The sequence below is a fragment of the Maylandia zebra genome, linkage group LG7 (genome assembly GCF_041146795.1).
Source record: "Maylandia zebra isolate NMK-2024a linkage group LG7, Mzebra_GT3a, whole genome shotgun sequence".
NCBI lineage: Eukaryota > Metazoa > Chordata > Actinopteri > Cichliformes > Cichlidae > Maylandia > Maylandia zebra.
The window spans coordinates 27,889,045-27,901,054 of NC_135173.1; the positions used below are offsets into that span (position 1 = coordinate 27,889,045).

Below are 12,010 nucleotides of genomic sequence, written 5' to 3' on the forward strand. Positions count from 1 at the left end.
AGAACTTATAATCAACAGATGAAATGTTAACATTGAAATAGCATAAGATTTACAAGTCATCTATTACAAACTACTCAAAAATGTACTATGCTGCCAAAGAATATAAAAAATTGTGGTCTTAATGTGCCTTCCTATCATTCCTATCATCACAGAATCTATGTCCGAATAAAAGCTGCTATAACGACACCCCCCCCCAATCAATAAAGACTAATATCGATTGAACATTAAATGGTTATTATTAGTTTAATTGTTAGTTGTATAATAGCTCGATCTTTGCACTGGTAGGAGTGCGTTGCCTGACAGACTGCACTCTGGGTAAAACCCTCCCATCTGCGTCAAAACAGCAGCTTGGTTAGCTCTTGCTAGCTAACCTGACGCTAGTTAGTGGTGCGTCAGGTTCACCAACCAACTTTAATGGTTTTTCGCGTCTGTAGGCCATCTTTGCTGTATGCAGTGTCTATTTTGTTATGAGACATGCAGGATAGGTACAACGAAATAGGCTTTGTCCAGCAAATACTCGGTTTGAATTTGGTGCCGAGAAAAAATAGTACAAACCGAGGCAATGACACATCTCTCAGCGACTTCTCAGGTGGGCTAATGTTTGGTAGCTTTTCAGCTAGTCTTTATGTCTTTGCTGTGTACCTATGCTAAAGTATTTGACTGAAAAAGAAGCCATTTAAAATGTGCTGCGAACAGAACCTGTCACTATGGGTCATTAGCTAGAGGCTAGTTTATACGCAATGTTGTTGGAGTAGTTGGTGAAGCTAGCTAACTTCTACTTTGTCTAAGCGATTGTTGGGTAGTCAGAAGTCTGCATATTGTTTTGTAATTTGAGAGTCTCTAATGTTGAAGACCTGTGTAAATGATACTGTTAAATTCCACTGGTCATGGCTCTTAGGGTATGACCATTGAGTAGTGTCTTCAGTCTCTATGTAGATTTGACAAATGAAATGTGCGCTGGTGTTCTGCCAGAGTTATTTTTCTGTGACACTGAACACAGCAATCATTTTGCGTTGGTGTGTTACTAGTTGTTAAACAATGAAGATCTAGAGTTCTCCTTAATGTTTAGTCAAGTCACAAACTGGTCCTCATTAAGGATTCAACATCATTGTCATGTTTTTTCAGTGAACCACTGTCACCCCTATGGAAATAAATCAAATAAATACATTCGTGGTTATGTAATATGTTCACTGATTGGCATGAAGAGATGCATAACTGTATAATTGTGTTTTCCCAGAGATGTGGTATGGCGTGTTTCTGTGGGCAGCGGTCTCCTCTCTTGTGTTCCACCTGCCTGCAGCTTTACTGTCCCTAGCCTCACTGCGCCAGCACAAATTTGCCCGGTTCATGCCCATTGCGATCCTCCTCATGGGCATTGTGGGACCAGTGTTTGGGGGAGTCCTAACTAGTAAGCCTTTTACCTGCATGTGCTGTTGTTGTTTTAATGTATGTATTTTTGAATTTTTTAAAATGAATGATATAACTATTTGTGATTACATTTATTTCAGCATTTATTAAAAAGATTTGTATACCCGCATATTATAAAATAGAAGGTATTTTCAGATGCTTCCTTGTTTCCTAAGTATCACCACAGCAGATTAGTCCACACAGGAGGACATGAACTTGTGTCCGTCTGAGCCTGATCTCATACGAGGGATGTATTGCATGCTAGGCAGATGCCTTTGTGTTTTCCCCAATGTAAAAGAACCGAATGAATTGGACCATCACTGAGCAGTGCTGCTGGAAACCTGTTCAGTATGCAGCCAGTTCATTTAAGCTTCCACAGTGTGTGGGTCTACTAGTCTCAATCTCAAGTGTTTACAAATAGGACTCAATGTGTAAATTAGTATCGCTGTAGCTGAATTGGGTTGTGAGCACACCACAATGGTTCTTAATGAAATACTGAATCTTAAGATGGATCAAAGCATCAGGAAATTTTGCAGTTTTTAAGATTCATAATAGATGATAAGTTCTGTATTTTCTCCTGAACTTTTATTTAATGTTTCCCAAGTCAGTCACTTAAGCTTGAGTTAGTTTCCAGAGTGCATTTGCTTGTTTCACTGTAGTTTTTGTTCATGTTTAGTTGTTAAGTCTTCAATATTTTCAGTGCTACTTGTAGTGTCTTATTTTAATGACTTCGGAGGTGTCTGATAGCCATATGTTATTCTGAAGTTCAAAATGGATATTACTGCAATGTTTATTCATTTAATTTTGAAGGCAGGTGATTCACGAGTCTCAATAAGCAAACGCACAAAATCCTGATTGGACAAGTCGTGATAACAAATTTAAACAAAGTAAATGCATATTCTTAAAAAAAGTGCATTATTATTATTATTACAGTGAAAAGATTAAGAGAACTAGGGATATTCTTTTTATTATTATTATTAATTCAGTAAAAATCTAATTAGATTTTCTTTAAGAAGTGACACAGTCTACATTCAGTTGCAAATTTGATATTAATCCACCTGTTTCCCCTGATGATGGTAGGCTAAATCATCCATGCCCCACTTTCTCTCACATCTGACAGTAACATAACGTGTTGTCGTCCGTACCTTCCCCTCTCTGGTCTGCTCACCTGACAGCAGAAATGGAACAAACTAGGACTATTTTATGACATCCAAGAATCTTACACTGAGACACACACAGGCTGCCCTTACGGGACAACGTTTATGGTTACAAACATCCCCTAATTAGGGCATGAGCTGTACCAGGCAACCCTGAATACCCAACAACCCACAACTCTTTCTATTTAAAGCTCAGAAAACCCCAAAAGAAAACATGATTGTAAGTACAATAACTTCTTGAAATTTTAGATAATGAATAATAATGATATGTAGTGAATACATTGACCAAACTAATGGTTATTATGATTTTTGCAGTAGTCAAGCCTTACATTCAGACCCCAAGTGTGAGGTTCTGATTAATTGTTGCTTATATCAGGAGGTCAGCAGGCCAAAAGGTGGTTTGTCGGCAGAGCTCTGCTTATCAGTAAGTCAGAAGCCAAATTGGAAAACACACACGCTTAATAATTTTCTTTCTTTCTTTTCTTTTTTTAGGTGCAGCCATAGCAGGTGTGTACAAGGCAGCAGGGAAGACGATGATATCTTTGGAGGCGCTGGTGTTTGGTGTCGGGCAGTCGTTTTGTGTTCTCCTCATCTCCTTCCTCAGGATACTTGCAACCCTTTAGCAGTGCTAAGTTTGATGTGGACTTTCTGGTGAATACTGGCAAGAACAGTCCAGTCTGGGTTGTGATGTCATTTTCTATGGGTGGATTTTTTTTCTCAACTATCAAGAGAAAGGCAATGTGTAAATTGATGGAGTGTACGCTATACAGCACTGAATGCTCTAGGTGTTAAATCATTTGTATGATATTGACTGTAGGACAGCATGTTGCTACATTCACATCCAGGCCTCCCCATACTACATCCAATGAAAGTTACTTAGCATTGTCCCAAGTTTTTTCTAAAGTCAGGTGTCGAGCTGAAATTCTCAGTTTAGGAGTCTGCGCTTTCAAACGTAATGTGAAAGCAGCAATATGCTGTTCTCGAGTTAGCAGAGCAGTTCAGCAGCAGGATGACACTAACCTCTCTCAGGGGCTGTGTGAGAGCGTGTGTACGTTTGTGCGCACACGTGTGTGTGTGTGTGTGTGTGTGTGTGTGTGTGTGTGAGAGAGAGAGAGCGTGCGTGCATGTGCGCATGCATGCACATTTCTCTGCCAGAGTGACTGCATAGAGATAGAACAGCAGATGGGCTGTTGTACTGTTAAAATGGGGAGATAATGGTTATATGCAAGGTTAATGCTTTTTCTCTTGAGGCCTTAATTTCTATTTTCTACTTTCCAAAGTGGTGTTTATCTTCAGGGCTATCTTTCCTTAATTCTTTGTCCTGCTGCTCCTTGGGTTCTCTCTGGTGTTTTTGGTTGACATTTTTTTTGACTGCCTGTGTGTTAATAATAATACTTCCAGGTTGGTTAGAAGCACCTATATGTCTCCCTCTATTCCTCTCAGCTTATGTCTTTCACACAGGGATACAGTGGAGATGCTGTTATAAAGCTGATTGTTAAGTTCATAGCCCTGAAAATGCAGCCTGTGTCTTCAGAGCTTCTCTGTTCACCTTGATTGTTCTGTCTTTAGGCTTGATGGAGGAGGGCGAAGATTATCAGATTGCTAAATCAACAGAAAGTGATAAGTTTTTAATCTTTTAGCTCTTTGAATGATAGTGTGTTTTTAAGGGTTATTTTGTAACAATGAACTGATTTGTATATACTCAAAATTGTTTCCAGGTCTTTGTACATTTTCAGTCTTTATGATTAAATATAAATAATTTTCTGCACTAAATGTGCATGTATAAGTTTCCACATTGTGACAGCTTTTTGGTTGATTTTGGTATCTGAGAGGTGCATTTACAGTAAACTCTACAAGTAAAACACAAGTCATTATGTTTACTGTGTATATATAAGTAACTATGTCACAAGTAATTAAGATGGAAGAAATGTATTTGTTTTTACAGGAATGAGGTGTGATATGGTCAGAAGCTTCTTCAACCTCTGTACACTATATAGGCCTCTAGGGGCTCAGACCAGTAAATGAGCTGTGGACCCTACAGGTCCATCTAATTGGTCCTAATATAACATTAATTGCATAAAGCAAAAAAAAGTTGAAGACTGACTCACAATCCTGTACAAAAAGAAAAAAAAAAGATTCAAAGGTCTCCTCAAGCAGGCAGGAAAAGGTCAAGAAAGCCACTAAGATGTCTAAGCCATTTCCAAAGGATGACTCTCTCTTAATTTACTTTGTTTATCTATAGTTTTGACTGGAGTCCACACAAGGTTTAACTATTATTGACATTTAGCATATCTGCACCTTGCTATAGACTGTATATGATGTTATAAGTTTTCAAAATGAAGCCAAGCCATGAAAGTGCCTTAAAGATGCTCTTCTTAAATTGTTAGCAGGAGCCTTTTCCACTGGTTCCAAGAAATCTGGTTCTGTCCACTCTGAGAAAATGCACGAGTTCCTTCAGGTTCTCAGTCACATCCACCTCGTGCTTATCACATCCCAGTTACAAAAACCAAGGGTGACTGCTGAATGCCTGACTCGAGTCATAATATTTATACTCACACGTTCAAGGTTTTTAGCTTGTACAGGTAAAACAGTGCAATAAATGTATTACTGGGCATAACTCCAATCTTATAATGCATTTTACTATTTTTAATAACTGACTGTTTGGTAAGTCTGGCTTTTTTTTGATAATTACTTGCTGTACAGTAAAGATGACAGCTAAAGTCTCCTGTTACATATTAAATGATTTCTGCTTGTCCTGCAAGACCTCAGTGGATCGTTTAATACTGTTGACCATAATATATTTTATTTTTTATTACAACATTTAGTGCATGATGTAGATATTAAAGGTACTGTACTGCGGTGGTTTGAATCATCTGTCTAATATGCTCCCATTTGGTCATGTAAGTGGAGTCTTCTTCTCACACTAAGGTTAATTATGGAGTTCCACATGGTTCCATGCTAGAACCACTTCTGTTTACATTATACACGTATGCTTACTCTGGGTGGCATTACCTTGTCTTCCAGTAACACTGTGAGGAATCTGTAAGTCATTTTTGACTAGGATAGATCCTTAAATGTGCACATTAAACAAATATATAGGACAGCTTTCTTTCAATATCCTGTTTCATAGGGTTCAGGCTTCTTTTCTGTGAAACCAGCTCAGTTTTGGAGCCCTCTCCACTTTTAAAATTAAGCTTAAAACTTTCCTTTTTAAAAAAAGCACATAGTTGGGGCTGAATCAGGTGAATCTGAATCCTTCCTTAGTTATATTCCAATATTCCTAGGCGTCTGCGGGCTTCCCATGATGCATTTTTTTTCCTTTGTTTCTTCTTCACTCACCTTATTATTCTGTTTATGCACCAATCTGCATTTAATCCTTAGTTATTATTAATCTCTGTCTGTCTTTTACAGCATGTCCTCATTTTGTTTTCCTCCCCTCACCCCAACTGGTTGTGAGCATGTTTCTGACAGTTTTTTCTTCCTGTTAAAGGGGAATTTTTCCTCCCCATTATCACCAAACCACTTGCTCAACGAGGGTCCTACGATTGTTGGGGTGTTCTGTGTGTGTTTGTTTGTTTGTTTGTTTGTTTTTAATTATTGTAGGGTGTTTCGTTTACTGTAGAATGTGCCATGAGGAGCTATATAAATAAAATCGAACTGATGTCCAGCAGGGGCATTCCATCTGAAATCATTATAGGCCTTCTGCTCAACCATCATGCTTGGTTGAAACTTGGTCATGAAAAAAGACAATGGTAAAAAGCACAGCAACAGAATGGCAAAAAACAAAAGAATCAAGGTACAGACCTCAACCCAGTTGAAATAATGTGGCACTCTTAAGAGAGTGGTATATAAATGAACACCTGAAAACCTCAATGAACTGAAGCAACATTGTAAAGGAGGGTAGGCCAAAATTCTCCACAATGATGTAAGAGGCTAATATTCAGAAACAAAACAATTACTTTCAGTCATTGCTGCTGCATGTGGTTCTACAACCTATGGGACCGTGGGGTGTACTTAGCTTTTTATACAATGTTCCACAATGTGGAAAATAAATAATAGTGACACTGTATATGTCATATTTTGCTAGTTAATCAGTGGCTGTATTTACCTAATTTTAATGCCTGGTATGTACCTGCTAATTATTTATTTCTTAGAATTAAAAGAGGGTGTACTTTCTTTTTCATGATTGTAGACATTTGTTTTCCCTTGAATATTTTTGCATTTAATAGTTTCCACTTGGATGTGATTTTTAGATATTTCAGTTATTTATTTCTAATTATTCCTCACATTTTAGTGTTTTGTTTTTTTCCTGCCAGAAACAGGCCTGCATACAGGCCTTAATGCAGGTTAGTCGAACACTTTAACCACTTGACTGCTGGGATGGTTTTTTACAATAAGGAGATGTGGTGTCAGAATGCCAAATCTGATGGACAGTCACACTGTCAGAAACACCAGGCAAACTCGATGACGGGATACAATTAGAGATGTCAGGTTAATGCTAGAACAGAGCAAGATATTTCACACATTCATGGGCTGTATATGTTCTGATTTAAAGGGTTTAAAGCTTACATTTATTAGAGGAAATAAGGAACCCGTGGTTAATAGTTTCATGATAGAAGATGTTTCAACTAAATTGTTAGTGTCTTAACGTTTTTTGGTCTTTTGTAGGTTGGGGCACAACCTACTAAGCATTGTTGCTGCATTGTTCCCTTTGTGGCCACAGTTTATCCATCTTTTGATGACCACTTCCAGTGTAATAATACACCATGTTATAAAGCACAGATTATCTCAAACTGGTTTCTTGAATGTGACAATGAGTTCATTGTGTTAGGTGGTCTCCACAATCACCAGATCTCAATTTAATAGTGCACCTTTGGATGCAATGGAGCGACAGATTCAGGACATGGATATGTATCTGACAAAACCGCAGCAACTGCAGGATGCTATCAGTTTGGGTCAATATGGACCAAAATCTCTGAGGAATGTTTCCATGGCATAGATTCAATGTTTGTTTGATCTGTACCATGAAGAATTAAGTCAATTAAAAAGACATAAAGGGGGTTCAACCCAATCCTGGCAAGGTCTCCATGACTCTTTAAAACCAAGTGTATTTGATACCTGAGCTTTTGTGACTTCCACAGTGTAAAAGTCTCACCCCCACCCAAAACAAAATAAACTGCATTCTACATCTTTAAGGAATAAATTGCCTGATGTAGCAAACATGATGCAAATTCACACTCCTATATGCAAGTTAACATTTAATTTGTTTTTAAAATTTTGTCAGAAGGTTCAGTCCAAAGGCATGCAGTAAGTGGGGTTAGGTGAATTGGGAACTCTAAATTGCCCATAGGTGTGAATGGTTGTCTGTCTCTGTTAGCCCTGCAACAGACTGGCGGCCTGTCCAGGGTGTACCCTGCCTCTGGCCCTATAGGTGAATCCAATAGATCATCTTGTTCCAATGCAATGTTTTGCTTGAAAATCTTTGGTCATTTATGTGGATTATAGCACATCCAGAGTTCGTGCTCATAGAGCTTCACTTGTTCCACATTTTGTCATGTTACATGTCATGCTTATTCAAAAATGGATTAAATTAATTTTTCACCTCAAAATTCTACACACAAAATTAGTAAATGACCGTCCCAAAAACCAAAATGGAAATACACACAAGTATTTCTAGTCCTTGCAAAATAGAACTGGGAGACCAGTAAGGGTCAAGGGAAAGATGAATGTCGCCATGTACAGAGATATCCTTAATGATACCCTGCTCCAGAGCACTCTGGACATCAGATTGTGGTGAAGATCTAGCTTCTAACAGACAAACAACCCTTAACACAGCCAAGATAACAAAGAATGGCTTTGGGACCACTCTGTGAATGTCCTTTAGTGCCTTAGCCTAATGTCTTTTAGGCTAAGTGCCTCAGCCAGAGCTCAGACTTGAATCCAGTCTACCTGAAAATGGCCATGCACCGATGCTCCCCATCCAATGTGATAGAGCTTGAGAGGTTCTGCGAAGAAGAATGGGAGAAACTCCCCCAAAATACATGTGTCTGCCTATATATATATATATATATGCATATATAATATTTGTAAGTGTGAGTGTAATTTTTTAGTAATACATTTGCAACAATTTTAAGCAAGCTTTTTTCACTTTGTCGTTGCTGTGTGTACAATTTTTAAGGTGAAAAATGATTTAAATCCATTTTGGAATAAGATTGTAACATGAAAAAATGTGGAGCAAGCGAAGATCCATGAATGCTTTCTGGATGCACTCTATGTTTAAGATTTACCCTCCCCACGCTCCACAGCAGGGCACTGGACCTCTCCCAGTTCAAAAACGATTAAAACTGCATGAACATGACAAAGATCCATAGCTATTAACCCAGTATCCAAAAGACCCAGATTGCAGTTTGATCAAGTATCGACTGGGTTGGTGGAGGCATAGTTTATTTACAAAAGCTACTCAAAGCTGACTTTGAACCTAACAGACGGAGTCAATGATGTGTTGAACAGAGAGAATTTATAACTGAAAGGTATATTTTTTTTTACAAAGAGTTAAATTGCCTTAAGATAATTTTAATACGTAGTAATAAGTTCATAAAGTAGCTGTAATATTGTCTAAATATTGAACATTGTTTTGTAAAATGACTTCTACCTTTTACTTCAGTAAAGAGATGGTATATTACTTTCGCCACTTTGTAATACAGTTATTCAGCTCAGGACACTATTAACAGCACACTGTTAATGTCATTTAACAATAACAGTTTTACTGCTGTAGACAGATGGGGTATTCAAACATACACTAAGTGCGCCTCCTTCTGGTCACACTGAAGTACTGCTGGTGTTTGGAGAACAGCCGAAAGAGCAGTGTCCACTCCACCTACACGTTGGGAAAGCTGATGTTTTTTAAACACATTTTATTTATGCTTTGATGGTATTGTGCATGTAAAAAAACAAAATCGGCATAAAAAAGAGAAAAAATGTACACCCAGTCTCCTCTACACTGCAGAATGACGACTGATGGTGAAGCCTATACAAGCTTGTCGTAGGTCGCTAACCTTGCTGAACCTTGTGTGGTTTCTCATTTAATAATAAAAACGTGTTCGCTTTGAGTGTGACTACACAGTTGCGCAGGATTTATATCATGAAGTAAGTAAAACCTGCATCCTATAATTCATACAACTGGAACATTTTGGTGGCTTTCATTGAAATATACAAACTTAATAAAAAGGGTAAAAAGTGCTTAATTAGTATCCTGGGACGCACATAATGACAAATGTAACAGTGAATATAATTGTTTGCATTGGAAATGTCACTGTTTTTTTTGTTTTTGTTTTAAGATTTGTCCCACAAGTGCTGCATCTGCAATGCCATTATGTGGATCTAAAACCAAATGAAAACAGACTGGATCTATGTGACTGTTTTATTTTAACAATTGCTCTGAATTTCTTCAATCCCTCCTCAGACAAAAGTACGGTGGCTGGGAAGTGCAAAGCGCAACAAATTAAAAATCCGCAACAAATTAAAAATCCGCAACAAATTAAAAAACGGCAACAAATTAAAAATCCACAACAAATTAAAAAACCGCAACAAATTAAAAATCCACAACAAATTAAAAATCCACAACAAATTAAAAAACGCAACAAATTAAAAATCCACAACAAATTAAAAAACCACAACAAATTAAAAATCCACAACAAATTAAAAATCTACAACAAATTAAAAATCCACAACAAATTAAAAAACCACAACAAATTAAAAATCCACAACAAATTAAAAAACCACAACAAATTAAAAATCCACAACAAATTAAAAAACCGCAACAAATTAAAAAACCGCAACAAATTAAAAATCCACAATAAATTAAAAAACCGCAACAAATTAAAAATCCTTGACGGAAAGGGATTGTCTGAAATACCGGAAGTCGAGAGTGATGTCACGAGAGGGGGCGTGGCCAGGATTTTTGGTTGAGGCGCCATGTTTCTGGGCCGAACAAAGCGCTAGCGAAAGAGGAGCGAAAGTACACGGATAACACCAGCTATGGTTCGTACTTGCTGTGCGGTCGGTTGTAAAGTTAGATCGCACGACCGGCAAGGGAATAAGGTTGAAAATGGTTTATCTTTTCATTCTTTCCCCACCTGGAAGCAACATGAGGCAGCTCATGTATCGGATGTTACCAAAAGAAGGCGTCTAGTCTGGATAGCAGCTGTGAGACCAGCTGATATCCAGTTCTCTTCCATCTCCAAATATCTGTTGGTGTGCTCCAGACATTTTCATTCCGGTAAGTTATAGATATGTTCATATCACTCTTTATCGGTCTTTTAAGTCTGACATCACTAGCCGTGTCTTGGCTCAAACTCCCAAGAGCACCTGCAGGTCCATAAATCACACGATCACTGTGGCATCACTGAGTGTTGAAAAACTATCTAAAGTCTTTCATCTGTAATAAAATGATCAGCGTTCTGCTCTACCATGTGTAACAATTGAGTTTATCATCCAGGCATCCATGAAGACGAAATTAGCAGGAAGTTAGCTCGCTAGATTCCATCTAAATACAATATAGCATGTCCTAACTGAGGGATTTTGGAAACAAATTAAAACGTACAGCTCTGCTATCACTTCCAACATAAATGAAGACAGAAAACTAAACAGCAGTGACGTTTGTAGGGTACTGAAGTTTGGCTAGCTGGTGTAAAACGATGTGCTACGTGACCGTTAGCGACACACCTATGTTAGCATAATATAAACACTAACTTTTTCCACTTGATAAAAGTTATCGTGAGGATTCTCGGTGGTCAGGAACAAATGTAATCGCATGGCAGGATGCTGTAAACGGACCAAACTTCAGCCAGGAGAACAACTGAGATAATCCATCCACAAGGATGAATAGGATTAGTCATTCATATACTGCTGCATGGGCTGGGCTGTAGCTACATCGTAAGGTTTTAAAAACTGAGCTTTCAAATGATTAGTGGTGATAGAAGCAGTGGGAGGCCAACAGTGGTCACTTACTGTTTTTAGGAGTTTTTTGAGATTAAATAGAAGACAATACAAAACATTAAACATGTTAACAACACAAAACCCATATTAAACGCAGACTACTTTAGGCCTGGAAGCAGGATTTGTCACGCCATCACTTAAAGACCAGATAGCCTATTAGTTTTCTTTTCAATGCACTCTGAGGTCATAGCAAATTAGAAAAAAAAAAAACATCCTAATGAGTGATTTTGCAGAACTACGTGCTATTTATAGACTTGCTAATTATTTGGCATTATTGCAGCAGACCAGCCAATGAAATGGATGAAACATCGTGACTGGGTTCCAGCGCTACACAAGGGACCTGCTTCAAACATACCACCATGCCAATCAGATTACTTCTTCCATGTGAGGGTGAAGAGGTGACCCTTCTGGATAAGATGGTGAAGGTTTGCTGCCATTTTGATGAACAG

At 38.0% G+C, this 12,010-nt stretch overlaps 1 protein-coding gene across 1 annotated transcript; it reads left to right on the top strand.

Moving 5' to 3' along the window:
• Positions 1–295: 295 nt before the first annotated feature.
• tmem170a (transmembrane protein 170A) lies at positions 296–6,234 on the top strand. The gene is made up of 3 exons (XM_004556227.6): positions 296–589; positions 1,238–1,408; positions 3,057–6,234. Exons 1-3 carry the CDS (start codon positions 475–477, stop codon positions 3,185–3,187), a joined length of 417 nt encoding a protein of 138 aa, XP_004556284.1. The 5' UTR covers positions 296–474; the 3' UTR covers positions 3,188–6,234.
• The last annotated feature ends 5,776 nt before the right edge of the window (positions 6,235–12,010 follow it).